Source organism: Nicotiana tabacum, chromosome 13, assembly GCF_000715075.1.
Source record: "Nicotiana tabacum cultivar K326 chromosome 13, ASM71507v2, whole genome shotgun sequence".
Classification (NCBI taxonomy): Eukaryota; Viridiplantae; Streptophyta; class Magnoliopsida; order Solanales; family Solanaceae; genus Nicotiana; species Nicotiana tabacum.
In genome coordinates this window covers 93,223,698-93,239,655 of record NC_134092.1, presented here as the reverse complement: position 1 = coordinate 93,239,655, position 15,958 = coordinate 93,223,698, and the positions used below count along the sequence as shown (strand labels likewise).

At 32.3% G+C, this 15,958-nt stretch overlaps 1 protein-coding gene across 32 annotated transcripts; it reads right to left on the bottom strand.

Annotated features, from left to right (window-relative positions):
* Positions 1 to 5,643: 5,643 nt before the first annotated feature.
* LOC107762046 (uncharacterized) lies at positions 5,644 to 14,438 on the bottom strand. 32 transcript variants are annotated; one of them, XM_075228172.1, is made up of 7 exons: positions 14,014 to 14,409; positions 13,218 to 13,252; positions 12,637 to 12,798; positions 11,261 to 11,699; positions 8,300 to 8,334; positions 7,719 to 7,880; positions 5,644 to 5,828 (listed from the first exon to the last, which is right to left on the bottom strand). In XM_075228172.1, the coding sequence occupies exons 4-7, from the start codon at positions 11,265 to 11,267 to the stop codon at positions 5,670 to 5,672; spliced, it is 363 nt and encodes a 120-aa protein (XP_075084273.1). In that variant the 5' UTR covers positions 11,268 to 11,699; positions 12,637 to 12,798; positions 13,218 to 13,252; positions 14,014 to 14,409; the 3' UTR covers positions 5,644 to 5,669. The 32 variants fall into 32 exon arrangements, 20 of the variants coding, with proteins under 20 accessions (XP_075084273.1, XP_075084280.1, XP_075084278.1 ...); XM_075228179.1 differs by lacking the exon at positions 12,637 to 12,798 and having other exon boundaries at positions 14,004 to 14,419; XM_075228177.1 differs by lacking the exon at positions 12,637 to 12,798 and having other exon boundaries at positions 14,014 to 14,418.
* Positions 14,439 to 15,958: the final 1,520 nt, after the last annotated feature.

Sequence of the window (15,958 nt, the reverse complement as noted above, 5' to 3'; positions counted from 1 at the left end):
GGGCTAGCAATTTCAACTAAAAAATCAGCCGTCGCCTTCCTTTTGCATTTGGGAGCCTTAGTTTTTTCTTCAATTCCTTTTACATCAATAAAAAAGTTCCTTTTAGTTTTTAATATTTTTTTTTTGTTTCTTTGTTATGACACATGGAAAATCATTAATTTTTTAAGTTTCGAACACTTTCATCTCCTTTTATGTTTCGAATTTTTTCTTTTTTTTTTGGATAAAATTTGAGCGCTTTCACCTCTGCAACTTTCAAACTCTTCCTATTACAAATAAATTATAATTTTTTTTATCTTTTACTAAGAGCCTAAATTTTTTATTGATCTAATCTAAAAAATATATGATATTGCATAAGCAAAAATACTCATGATATAAGAAGAAAAAGAAGAAGGTGATGTAAACGTTGTATACACATTTTACGCTAGTATAAAGTGTATATACACTTTTTATACATAATAAAATAATATATACACTTCTTATGCATTGCAGAATAATATATACACTTTTTATACATCGTAGAACAATATATATACTTTTGATACTCTAAAACGCTTAGAATACACTAAAGATATTTTAGAAGTACACCAAAAAATATAGGATAAATTTTATATACAAAATTTATACAATGTATTAGTATATATACAATTTATACACTTTGTATAAAAACTCAAAGTGTATATAGACACATGGATTATACATAAAGATACACTAAATATATATTTATTGTACATGGAATACACTAATTATACATCTATATACAAAGCCCTTTAGAAGAAGAAGAAGAAGAAGAAGAAGAAGAAGCAACAACCACCTGCACAAATACACTTCACCCTTTAATTCTTCCCAGAAAATGCATATAAATTCATCCTAAAAGAATCATGAAGCCCCAACCTCCAAAACATCTCGCAAAACACCAACAACTCACCAACAACATTTATATCGTATAAACAGTGTATATAAATTGTATAATTATACATATACCCTTATTATATACCATATATACATTTGTAAGGTCGCTGCAAAGAATTCAGAGCCATGAATATACACTAATGATACATTAGGGATAAACTAAAATATAAAGGATACACTTTATATACAAAATTTATACAATGTAATAGTATATATATAATTTTTATACATTTTATAACAATTTATATATAATTTTTATAATATACACTGAAAAATATAGGATACACTTATATACAAAATTTATACAATATATATATATATATATTTATATATATATATATATATATATATATATATATATATATATATATATATTTACACAAAATTACATATTAGTATCATCCAACTACCCCATTAAATCCAGACCCTCTATCGATACTCACTGTAAAAGATCTTCACTCACAAAATACTAGTATGACCGAAAAAGAAGAAGAAGTAGAAGAAGCTTGACTAGAAAACCCCACGACTTTTGATGTCACTCTTGTATCATGCATCGTAATTAAGTAAATATTTTTAATAATTGAATTAAAAAATTTGTGATTTTTCTACATACTCAAACAAGTTTTTCTAGTGTGAAACAAAAAATAAAAGGAAAAAAATATAGATCTGAAATGGGAGATAGAAAAGGGAAGGAAAATGAAGAAAGAAAAAATAACCAAAGAAAGATAAAAGAGAGACGAAGAAGACATAGAGAAAGAAAGAGGTGAAAAAGAGGGTGAGAAAGAAAGAGGATAGGAATGAAAGTGGTAATGGGAAGAAAAATATGTGCATTGGATAAAATGAAAGAAAGATAAAAAAGACTAGGAATAAATGTTGTCTTGGGAAGATAAATGCATTAGAAATAGATAATGGAGGTCGAGTTAAGATCAGAATTGAGTAATTTTGGTATGGTTGGACTCATTATTGAATGGGTATTCAGATTTTATAAATTCTGTCATATTCCGAGACGTGAACCCGTGATTGACATTTTGGGTTGTCTTTTTTACTTTGGTTGAAGAACTCAACTTTATCGTATGGAATCAATTCATATAGCTTGTGTTGATTGTATTAAGTTGTTTGTGACTAGATTCGAGTCGTTCGGAGGCCGATTCGCGATGCAAGGGCTTGTTGGAGTAGAGATTTGCGCGGTTTGAGGTAATTAACACTTCTAAACTTGGTTCTGAGGGTATGAATCCGTGAAATACATGTTATGTGGTTGGTGTTGAGGTGGCGCACATGCTAGGTGACGGGCGTGTGGGCATGCACCGTGGAAGTTGTGACTCAGTCGATTCTGTGGTACTGTGTAGTTATCCAACCTTGTTGCTATTCAAGTGATCCCTATGTGTTAGAGTAATTGAGTTGAAACCCATGTTAGAAATCATCTTTAGGCTATATGCTTATTTTGTTTGGATCCACTGGGGTCATTTCTACTGTTGATTTATTTGCTTAAATGGCAATTATGTACTCAGTCACATTCATCATTTGCATATCATATCTCAGTCTCTGTTGTTATTTATTGTTACATCATGTATCATTATTTGGGCTGATTGGTATGAGATTTGTGAGTCGAGAGACTGAAGAGATTGATGACTGAGTTGGAGCCGTGTTGTGAGTGAGGTTATGGATCGGGCTACACGCCGCAGCATGCCTTCTTGGCTTTATATATATTATTATTATGGATCGAGTTGCACGCCGCAGCATGCCTTATAGGCTTTATTTATTATTATGGGATCGGGTTGTACACCGCAGCAGACCATATTGGCTTTATATTAGCGCTTGGGCAGGATCCGCCCCTTCGGAGTCTGACATACCATCAGTGAGCGCAGGTATCGTACAGTGATGAGTGAGAGTTGAGACAGTCAGATTGAGTACTCCGAGAGATTGAGTACATGAGGTTATCATTGTGATACATTACATGTTACATGCATATTTGACATATAGATATAGAAATGTAACATTCCTCGTATCAGTCATACTTAACATATTTCATCAGTGTTGAGCTTAAACTGTTAAACTTGAAAGTATGTCTACATTTCTGTACTGTGTATAAACTGATTACAAGATTTCTCTGAGTTGTTAGTGTCATTTTTCCTGTCATATTTGTAGTGTTATTATCTAGATTTGGACTGTACCTATCTGAGCTCGTCACTGCTTTCAACCCAAGGTTAGTCCTATTACTTGTTGAGTACATTGGATTTGTTATACTCATACTACATTCTGCACTTCGTGTGCAGATCCAGGTAGTTCTGGGCACAGTGGTTGCTAGACTTGGAGACTTTTGAGGTAGTTGTTTTGGCGTCCGCAGACCCCGACTCTCCTTCTTTTTATTTTATTTAGCACTGTTCTATCTTTCCATACAGTTGTATTATAAATTTTGACTGTGTTGATATTTAGTAGCTCATGTACTCAGTGACACCCGAATTTTGGGGAGATTTCGTATTTGAGTCGCAGTTAGTCCTTTCGGTTATTTATGAGATTAACAATGTTACACTTAATATACCATGCTTTTAAATTAAAATGAGTAGTTATTTTGTGATTGTTGACTTTCCTAGTACTGTGATAGGCGCCACCATGACATATTAAAATTTGGGTCGTGACAAGATAAGCGTAAGGATAAGTGTATCTATTTTCGAGAACCAGTCTGGATTCATGCCGGGACGATCGACTACAGCAGCCATTCACCTTGTAAGGAGATTGGTGGAGAAATATAGGAAGAGGAAGAGGTACTTGCATATGGTGTTCATTGACCTAGAAAAAGCTTACGACAAAGTCCAAAGGAGGTTATATGGAGATGATTGGAGGCAAGAGGCATTCATGTAGCCTACACTAGAGCGATCAAAGACATGTATGATGGAGCTAAGACCTGGGTAAGGACGGCGGGAGGAGACTAGAAATTGTTGGTACTGATGAGGCTGCACCGGGGATCAACTCTTAGTCCATTTTTATTTGCATTGGTGATAGATGAATTGAAATGACACATGCAAGGGGAGATTACGTGGTGCATGTTATTTGCAGATGATATAATTATGATAGAAGAGACGCGAGACGGAGTTAACGTTAGGCTGGAGGTTTGACGGCAGAATCCAGAGTCTAAAAGTTTCAGGTTGAGTAGGACTAAAACAGAATACTTGAAGTGTATGTTCAGTAACGCTACTCATGAGGCGGAAGTAGAAGTGAGGCTTGATACGCAAGTCATCCTCAAGAGAGAAAGTTTCAAGTATCTTGGGTCAATAATTTAAGGTAATGGGGAGATTGATGAAGATGTCACACATCGTATTGGAGCGGGATGGATGAAATTGACGCTCGCATCTGGTATCCTATGTAATAAGAAGGTGACACTGAGAATTAAAGGTAAGTTCTATAGAGTGGTTGTTAGACCGATTATGTTGTATGGTGCGAAATATTGGTCAGTCAAGAACTCTCATGTCTAGAAGATGAAAGTGATGGAAATGAGGATGTTGAAATGAATGTATGAGCATACTAGGAGATATATGATCAAGAATGAAGATATTCGAGACAAGATGCGGGAAGGGAGGCTGAGATGGTTCGTACATGTGAAGAGGAGAGGTTCAAATGCCCGAGTTAGAAGGTGTGAGATGTTGGCTATGGTGGGCCTTAAGAGAGATAGAGGCAGGCCGAAGAAGTATTGGGGAGGGGTGATTTGGCAGAACATGTCATATCTCCAACTTACCGAGGATATGACCTTTAATAGGAGGGTGCGGAGGCCGAGGAGAGGTTAGGAGGATAGTGGGTAGTAGAGCGTTCTTTTTTTTCCATACCAGTAGTATTAGTACATATTTTAGTATTCTCTTATTCTTAGATTTCTATTACTACGTGTTGTTTCTTCTTTTCGGTCATCTTATTATTATGTTGTTCTTGCTGCTTCTTTTTATGGCTTCTAAATTACCGTATTTCTTTGATCATATTGTTGTGCTTATGCTTTTCTTGAGTCGAGGGGTTATCGAAAACCTCTCTACTTCTACAACGATAAGGGTAAGATCTACATACACATTACCCTCCTCGGACCTTATTATATGGGATTACATCGGGTATGGTATTGTTGTTTGTTACTTTCTTTCTTCGTTTCCTAAAGGCTCCTTCGGTCTCCAAATAACCAATTTGATCGTGTGGGTCCATTCTCGTCAAAGTGCATTCCACGAGAGTATAGACATATTACACTGTTATGTGGACCTTCATTACCGTTCACCACTTCGTCCTAATCTTCCGTCTTGAAAAAATAATTAAGAAATAAAACTATTTTATCGTCAATAGTTTTTAAGTATTTAGATGAGATATTTCCGTCATACATGTACAGTAGGCAAAACTAATATAACTTCTGTTTAAGCACATCGATCGCGAACATTTTCACTTTTTAAAAAGGAACATTGTCAACAGGTTATTCTCTTTATAAATTTGTTTTGATAAGCCAAATTATGTTACCATTTTATAATTTTGTTGTTAGTATATACCCATTTACGTTTACAGACTTGCTAAATGTGTTTATATCTTATCTTCTAACGATACCCATTTGTGTTAAGCTAGTTCTGTTCATAATTTTGATTTTTACAATCCATGTGTGTTGCCATAATTGTGTTTTTACCCATCTACATTAACAAGCAAAATGCAAAATGTGTTTATATCTTGTTTTTTAACCATACCCATTTGTATTAAGGCTAGATCCGTTTATAATCTTGATTTTACAATCCCTTTTTGTTACCATTTCATAATTTTATTTTTTTACAAATTGGTACCCATTTCTGCTTCAGCTCTAGATCTCTTGTTGAATATTCAAACATTTGTGCTTGCATGATAGACAAGTTTCTGGCAAATGTCACTGTTCCAGACAACTTCATCATCAGGGGAACGCTGCAAAAATTCCACTGTAATAGCATAATCAGAGCTTTTCCTAATTAAATGTTTGGGAGTTATTGACTAAACATATACATACATATACATATACATACATATATATATATATATATATATATATACACACACACACCCACACACATATATTATGCATTTTCAGACCACTATACTACTGCAATGGGTATGCAACTAAACACTGGAATGGATATGGTGGACCGGGTTGATCAATGGAGGCGCGAACTTGCTAACAAGACTAAGTACATGAAAATGGGGTTTGACATTCGTGATGAATCTCAATCGACCTTTCCAGAGAAGATGATTCAAATTCTGCTAGTGCTTAAGGTTGCCTATCCACAAAAACAGTTCAGGTAAAAATCAATTTAATGCAATCAAACGGTTGACCAAAAAGAAGATTCCAAAAGAAAAACCAAAAATTTGTTCCTAGGAATTTTTTCAAGGGCAAATGTGATAGATAGGTTGTTTACACATGCTATATATATAGTTCTGCTTTCATGCATATCTGCCATTCACATTCACGAAGAGCCGCCGCGCCTCTTCATCAACCTGTTTAGTCATCTTTTCCCGCATTTAGACTACCACTGGTAAGATTTTCCATTTAGAGGTCTGCAAAACAACCAAGACAGACCCCAACAGCCAAAACAAACCCAAACTTTACACATACTCCATCTAAGACCGGTTTCTTCTTCCTCTTGTTGCACGTTTCTGCTTTATTTCTTTAGAATTTTTTGGTTCCTTCTTTGCTCTAACTCAAACAGCAATTCCTCTTATTAGCCCCCAGCAGGATAAGCTAATAAAACTTAAATGGACTGAGTTCCAGAAGATTTTTGAAGAAGACATGGAGGGGGCGGAAGAATCCGTAAGTATCTGCTTTTTACGCTTTGAGTAATATTGACTTATTCTGAATCTGACAACTTCTTTCAAACTTTGTTTGTAGTGGACTATTAGAGATGAAGATAAAATCCTGATCAGAGCCCTGGTTGAAGCAGTTGAAGAGGTAAAACTCTCTCAACAGAAATTTTAAAAAAAAACAGAAGACAAAAGACATACTAACATTTGAAGTTTGCAGGAGAAGAAACATAACGACATATGCATGTACACTCCAAACAGCACAAGCAATGTGTAAGCTTTCTTAACCCTTCCAAGTACTTTTGAAAAACAACGAATCTATGGACGACTGTTTCACCTTAAAACTTTTGGAAAAGAATTGTTTTTTCAATTGGATGTTCTCCAGAACTTTAAAAAAAAAAAATTAGTCGCAACACTATACTTTGCTAACTACCAACATTGAACTCTCAAGTTATCAATGACACCTCTATTATGCAGACAGTGTAACAGTATCCCGAAAGCACCATGTCCTGGACTAATAACTCAACATTTTTTATCTTTCAGCTCGGGAAAACATTTCTTTTTCCACGACCATTCACATAGAAGAATCTTCATGCTGGTCTACGAAATGAAGAAGTAAGATGGTTCAATGTACTTCAATGATATTATTTTTAGTTAGATCAAAAACCTTGTTCTATCCCTTAAGGTTTTATATCCTATTCTTAATGTTCTACTACCTGCATAACTTATTCTTCTTTGTACTGAAATTCTAGACTCTGTTATTTCCGTTTATACTTTATCAAATTTCATACATAATTCTTGAGGTAAGGTTATTGCTCTTTGTTCTTAATTGGTTTGTATTCTAAATTAGATTTAAGTATAACATCTTAAGGAAGAAGTGGATGTTTAAAGAGCACAAGGATTCTGCATGGAACAATGCAAAGTAGTGTAGGTTTATGGTATAAAGAATTACCACAAACAGTAAAGGAGGAACTTTACTAATTAGCAGAAAAAAAAAGAACAGTAACGGATTTATTGACTACATTGGAAAGTACCAGAAGATTTGAAGTTTGAGGACAAGACTTGGATAGTGAAGAAAAAGGAAAATATCTCTCTCCATATGTGGTTGAAATAACATCTCCCCGTGGCAGGTTGACACTAATTAACAGCATCTTGGCCAGCATCCCAACTTTCTTCATGCCCCTTTTCCCTACTACCTACAAGGGTTTTAAAGCAGCTGGACCAAATAAGGAGAATTTCTCTTTGGGAAGGATGTAGCACTCAACACAAACTCCATTTGGTTAAATATTCTAATGTAATCCCAAAAAAAGGGACAATATTCTTTTTTTAATACAAAGGAAACTATTCTTTGTTGTTCTGCAGTTTTTTTCTAAGATTAAAATAATATATGCTATAATTTTATTGTATTCTTGTATAAGCACAGAGTCATATAGTTTTCTACAAGGTCCACAATATACTACTCTGAGTATTTCTATATATGTCAATGAAGATTCATCATATTTTATGTCCTATCGAAACTTCTGGAAGGAGCAAGAGGAAAATTTCTTGAAGGAGCAAGGCAACTCATCAGGTACAAGCGGAAAAGAAAGACAAGCAGCAGATGAGGAAAACCAACCTTAATGGAGAAAACTGATTTTGATTTTTTCATACCTATTGACAGAAATTAGAAAACAGCTTAAACTTTCAGCTTTATCATGACCCATAAGCATAATATAGTCATTGAGTTGTATGTTTAGTATGTTCAAGCTTATAGCATTATAAATTCAAGGGAAATAATATTCTCATTATATCATATATGCACCAATTTTCAAAGAAGAAAATCTGAGTTGCTCAACTACAACAAGATACAATAAAATTCTGTTATTGTTTACGTTATAGTAAGAAAAGTTAAGTGTAATAATCTTCATGAGCACAAACAACAACAAAGAAAGAAATTCAGATCTTATCAATACTAGAAAAGGTTTTCAAAGAACGTAAAACCGATGCTCAGGAAAATAGCATAGAACTTAGAAATCACAACAGAAATCCAAAAAAAAAAAAAAAAAAAAAGAAAATAATCTTACAGCAAATTGAAGAAAAAATCAATTGAAGCACATGATAGGCTAATCAAGCAAAATCCCAGAATTTCCAGAATTGCCAAAGATAGAAGAAGATTGCCAAAGTACCGAAATGTTCGTAAAAGAAGATTGCCAAAAAAACGGATTTTTTTTTGCAAAAGAATCAATCTTCAACAAAGTGTAAGAAAAGAAATTCAGATCTTGTCAATACTAGAGAAGGTTTTCAAAGAAAACAAAGCAGATACTCAGGAAAATAGCATAGAACTAGAATTACTGAATAGATCTTAAAAGTCAAAATCCAAATAAAATAAACAAAAACAGATAACAATCAGAACCCAAACTCAACTTGTTTTCACCTTTCTGAAACAGATCTTACAGTAGGATTGAAGAAAATATTCAATTGAAGCACGGCTAATTAAGCCAAAATCCACAATATTAAAGAACCGATCTTTATTGCCAAGGAATGGATTTTTGCTAAATAACATTAAAGATCGGATCTTTTTTGCGGAAGTGTCAAAGAACCATTCTTCAACTAGGTAGATCTATTGGGAGATAGGTTAAAGTTGGGATTTTTAGGCGTTAACGATAGAGGTGGAGACGGGTCACCGGATTGAGAGTCTCTTGGGCCGGGTTAATTAGTTTAGAGCAATTATCACTTCTAGGTATTCGGAAAAAATTAATGACAATAAGTTGCCACAAAATACACCATACAATTCATAGCCCAAAACCAATTACAAGGGCTAGCAATTGCAACTAAAAAATCAGCAGCCGCCTTCCTTTTGCATTTGGGAGCCTTAGTTTTTTCTTCAATTCCTTTTACATCAATAAAAAAGTTCCTTTTAGTTTTTAATATTTTTTTTTGTTTCTTTGTTATGACACATGGAAAATCATTAATTTTTTAAGTTTCGAACACTTTCATCTCCTTTTATGTTTCGGATTTTTTTTTTTTTTGGATAAAATTTGAGCGCTTTCACCTCTGCAACTTTTAAACTCTTCCTATTACAAATAAATTATAAATTTTTTTATCTTTTACTAAGAGCCTAAATTTTTTATTGATCTAATCTAAAAAATATATGATATTGCATAAGCAAAAATACTCATGATATAAGAAGAAAAGGAAGAAGGTGATGTATACGTTGTATACACATTTTACGCTAGTATAAAGTGTATATACACTTTTTATACATAATAAAATAATATATACACTTTTTATGCATTGCAGAATAATATATACACTTTTTATACATCGTAGAACAATATATATACTTTTGATACTCTAAAACGCTTAGAATACACTAAATATATTTTAGGAGTACACCAAAAAATATAGGATACATTTTATATACAAAATTTATACAATGCATTAGTATATATACAATTTCATCTCTTTTTTTTTTTGCTCACCAAAAATAACCCAAAGACCGAAAAACTTCTCATAGTTGAAATTCAATAAAGTATATATATATTGTATAATCAATGTATACTGTATAAAAACTCAAAGTGTATATAGATACATGGATTATACATAAAGATACAATAAATATATATTTAATGTACATGGAATACACTAATTATATATCTATATACAAAGCCCTTTAGATGAAGAAGAAGAAGAAGAAGAAGAAAAAGAAGAAGAAGAAGCAACAACCACCTGCACAAATACTCTTCACCCTTTAATTCTTCCCAGGAAATGCACATAAATTCATCCTAAAAGAATCATGAAGCCCCAACCTCCAAAACATCTCGCAAAACACCAACAACTCACCAACAACATTTATATCGTATAAACAGTGTATATAAATTGTATAATTATACATATACCCTTATTATATACCATATATACATTTGTAAGGTCGCTGCAAAGAATTCAGAGCCATGAATATACACTAATGATACATTAGGGATAAACTAAAATATAAAGGATACACTTTATATACAAAATTTATACAATGTAATAGTATATATATAATTTTTATACATTTTATAACAATTTATATATAATTTTTATAATATACACTGAAAAATATAGGATACACTTATATACAAAATTTATACAATATATATATATATATTTATATATATATATATATATATATATATATATATATATATATATATATACACACACACACACACACACATACATAATGCATTTTCAGACTACTATACTATTGCAATGGGTATGCAACTAAACACTGGAATGGATATGGTGGACCGGGTTAATCAATGGAGGCGCGAACTGGCTAACAAGACTAAGTACCTGAAAATGGGGTTTGACATTCGTGATGAATCTCAAACGACCTTTCCAGAGAAGATGATTCAAATTCTGCTAGTGCTTAAGGTTGCCTATCCACAAAAACAGTTCAGGTAAAAATCAATTTAATGCAATCAAACGGTTGACCAAAAAGAAGAATCCAAAAGAAAAACCAAAAATTTGTTCCTAGGAATTTTTTCAAGGGCAAATGTGATAGATAGGTTGTTTACACATGCTATATATATAGTTCTGCTTTCATGCATACCTGCCATTCACATTCATGAAGAGCCGCCCCGCCTCTTCATCAACCTATTTAGTCATCTTTTCCCGCATTTAGACTACCACTGATAAGATTTTCCATTTAGAGGTCTGTAAAACAACCAAGACAGACCCCAACAGCCAAAACAGACCCAAACTTTACACATACTCCATCTAAGACCGGTTTCTTCTTCCTCTTGTTACACGTTTCTGCTTTATTTCTTTAGAATTTTTTGGTTCCTTCTTTGCTCTAACTCAAACAGCAATTCCTCTTATTAGCCCCCAGCAGGATAAGCTAATAAAACTTAAATGGACTGAGTTCCAGAAGATTTTTGAAGAAGACATGGAGGGGGCGGAAGAATCCGTAAGTATCTGCTTTTTACGCTTTGAGTAATATTGACTTATTCTGAATCTGACAACTTCTTTCAAACTTTGTTTGTAGTGGACTATTAGAGATGAAGATAAAATCCTGATCAGAGCCCTGGTTGAAGCAGTTGAAGAGGTAAAACTCTCTCAACAGAAATTTTAAAAAAAGACAGAAGACAAAAGGCATACTAACATTTGAAGTTTGCAGGAGAAGAAACATAACGACATATGCATGTACACTCCAAACAGCACAAGCAATGTGTAAGCTTTCTTAACCCTTCCAAGTACTTTTGAAAAACAACGAATCTATGGACGACTGTTTCACCTTAAAACTTTTGGAAAAGAATTGTTTTTTCAATTGGATGTTCTCCAGAACTTAAAAAAAAAAATTAGTCGCAATACTATACTTTGCTAACTACCAACATTGAACTCTCAAGTTATCAAACACCTCTATTATGCAGACAGTGTAACAGTATCCCGAAAGCACCATGTCCTGGACTAATAACTCAACATTTTTTATCTTTCAGCTCGGGCAAACATTTCTTTCTCCACGACCATTCAGATAGAAGAATCTTCATGCTGGTCTACGAAATGAAGAAGTAAGATGGTTCAATGTACTTCCATGATATTATTTTTAGTTAGATCAAAAACCTTATTCTATCCCTTAAGGTTTTATATCATATTCTTAATGTTCTACTACCTGCATAACTTATTCTTCTTTGTACTGAAATTCTAAACTCTGTTATTACCGTTTATACTTTATCAAATTTCATACATAATTCTTGAGGTAAGGTTATTGCTCTTTGTTCTTAATTGGTTTGTATTCTAAATTAGAACTAAATATAATATCTTAAGGAAGAAGTGGATGTTTAAAGAGCACAAGGATTCTGTATGGAACAATGCAAAGTAGTGTAGGTTTATAGTATAAAGAATTACCACAAACAGTAAAGGAGGAACTTTACTAATTAGCAGAAAAAAAAGAATAGTAACGGATTTATTGACTACATTGGAAAGTACCAGAAGATTTGAAGTTTGAGGACAAGACTTGGATAGTGAAGAAAAAGGACAATATCTCTCTCCATATGTAGCTGAAATAACATCTCCCCGTGGCAGGTTGACACTAATTAACAGCATCTTGGCCAGCATCCCAACTTTCTTCATGCCCCTTTTCCCTACTACCTACAAGGGTTTTAAAGCAGCTGGACTAAATAAGGAGAATTTCTCTTTGGGAAGGATGTAGCACTCAACACAAGCTCCATTTGGTTAAATATTCTAATGTAATCCAAAAAAAAGAGACAATATTCTTTTTTTAATACAAAGGAAACTATTCTTTGTTGTTCTGCAGTTTTTTTCTAAGATTAAAATAATATATGTTATAATTTTATTGTATTCTTGTATAAGCACAGAGTCATATAGTTTTCTACAAGGTCCACAATATACTACTCTGAGTATTTCTATATATGTCAATGAAGATTCATCATATTTTATGTCCTATCGAAACTTCTGGAAGGAGCAAGAGGAAAATTTCTTGAAGGAGCAAGGCAACTCATCAGGTACAAGCGGAAAGGAAAGACAAGCAGCAGATGAGGAAAACCAACCTTAATGGAGAAAACTGATTTTGATTTTTTCATACCTATTGACAGAAATTAGAAAACAGCTTAAACTTTCAGCTTTATCATGACCCATAAGCATAATATAGTCATTGAGTTGTATGTTTAGTATGTTCAAGCTTATAGCATTATAAATTCAAGGGAAATAATATTCTCATTATATCATATATGCACCAATTTTCAAAGAAGAAAATCTGAGTTGCTCAACTACAACAAGATACAATAAAATTCTGTTATTGTTTACGTTATAGTAAGAAAAGTTAAGTGTAATAATCTTCATGAGCACAAACAACAACAAAGAAAGAAATTCAGATCTTATCAATACTAGAAAAGGTTTTCAAAGAAAGTAAAACCGATGCTCAGGAAAATAGCATAGAACTTAGAAATAACAACAGAAATCCAAAAAAAAAAAAAAACAGAAAATAATCTTACAGCAAATTGAAGAAAAAATCAATTGAAGCACATGATAGGCTAATCAAGCAAAATCCCAGAATTCCCAGAATTGCCAAAGATAGAAGAAGATTGCCAAAGTACCGAAATGTTCGTAAAAGAAGATTGCCAAAAAAACGGATTTTTTTTTTTGCAAAAGAACCAATCTTCAACAAAGTGTAAGAAAGGAAATTCAGATCTTGTCAATACTAGAGAAGGTTTTCAAAGAAAACAAAGCAGATACTCAGGAAAATAGCATAGAACTAGAATTACTGAATAGATCTTAAAAGTCAAAATCCAAATAAAATAAACAAAAACAGATAACAATCAGAACCCAAACTCAACTTGTTTTCACCTTTCTGAAATAGATCTTACAGTAGGATTGAAGAAAATATTCAATTGAAGCACGGCTAATTAAGCCAAAATCCACAATATTAAAGAACCGATCTTTATTGCCAAGGAATAGATTTTTGCTAAATAACATTAAAGATCGGATCTTTTTTGCGGAAGTGTCAAAGAACCATTCTTCAACTAGGTAGATCTATTGGGAGATAGGTTAAAGTTGGGATTTTTAGGCGTTAACGATAGAGGTGGAGACGGGTCACCGGATTGAGAGTCTCTTGGGCCGGGTTAATTAGTTTAGAGCAATTATCACTTCTAGGTATTCGGAAAAAATTAATGACAATCAGTAGCTGCAAAATACACCATACAATTCATAGCCCAAAACCAATTACAAGGGCTAGCAATTTCAACTAAAAAATCAGCCGCCGCCTTCCTTTTGCATTTGGGAGCCTTAGTTTTTTCTTCAATTCCTTTTACATCAATAAAAAAGTTCCTTTTAGTTTTTAATTTTTTTTTTTGTTTCTTTGTTATGACACATGGAAAATCATTAATTTTTTAAGTTTCGAACACTTTCATCTCCTTTTATGTTTCGGATTTTTTCTTTTTTTTTTGGATAAAATTTGAGCGCTTTCACCTCTGCAACTTTCAAACTCTTCCTATTACAAATAAATTATAATTTTTTTTATCTTTTACTAAGAGCCTAAATTTTTTATTGATCTAATCTAAAAAATATATGATATTGCATAAGCAAAAATACTCATGATATAAGAAGAAAAAGAAGAAGGTGATGTATACGTTGTATACACATTTTACGCTAGTATAAAGTGTATATACACTTTTTATACATAATAAAATAATATATACACTTCTTATGCATTGCAGAATAATATATACACTTTTTATACATCGTAGAACAATATATATACTTTTGATACTCTAAAACGCTTAAAATACACTAAAGATATTTTAGAAGTACACCAAAAAATATAGGATAAATTTTATATACAAAATTTATACAATGTATTAGTATATATACAATTTATACACTTTGTATAAAAACTCAAAGTGTATATAGACACATGGATTATACATAAAGATACACTAAATATATATTTATTGTACATGGAATACACTAATTATACATCTATATACAAAGCCCTTTAGAAGAAGAAGAAGAAGAAGAAGAAGAAGAAGAAGAAGAAGAAGAAGCAACAACCACCTGCACAAATACACTTCACCCTTTAATTCTTCCCAGAAAATGCATATAAATTCATCCTAAAAGAATCATGAAGCCCCAACCTCCAAAACATCTCGCAAAACACCAACAACTCACCAACAACATTTATATCGTATAAACAGCGTATATAAATTGTATAATTATACATATACCCTTATTATATACCATATATACATTTGTAAGGTCGCTGCAAAGAATTCAGAGCCATGAATATACACTAATGATACATTAGGGATAAACTAAAATATAAAGGATACACTTTATATACAAAATTTATACAATGTAATAGTATATATATAATTTTTATACATTTTATAACAATTTATATATAATTTTTATAATATACACTGAAAAATATAGGATACACTTATATACAAAATTTATATATACGTATATATATATATATATATATATATATATATATATATATATATATATATACACAAAATTACATATTAGTATCATCCAACTACCCCATTAAATCCAGACCCTCTATCGATACTCACTGTAAAAGATCTTCACTCACAAAATACTAGTATGACCGAAAAAGAAGAAGAAGTAGAAGAAGCTTGACTAGAAAACCCCACGACTTTTGATGTCACTCTTGTATCATGCATCGTAATTGAGTAAATCTTTTTAATAATTAAATTAAAATTTTTGTGATTTTTCTAGATACTTAAATAAGTTTTTTCAGTGTGAAACAAAAAATAAAAGGAAAAAA

Excerpts from the sequence above, each read along its gene's own strand:
- LOC107762046 (XM_075228160.1), bottom strand. The coding sequence starts at position 14,142 with ATGTTATTTAGCAAAAATCTATTCCTTGGCAATAAAGATCGGTTCTTT. Across the intron at positions 7,881-12,636 it reads CTCAAACTTCAAATCTTCTG|GTAGTAGGGAAAAGGGGCAT; the intron begins GTACTTTCCAAT and ends AAACCCTTGTAG. Across the intron at positions 5,829-7,718 it reads CTCAAACTTCAAATCTTCTG|TGGAATTTTTGCAGCGTTCC; the intron begins GTACTTTCCAAT and ends ATGCTATTACAG.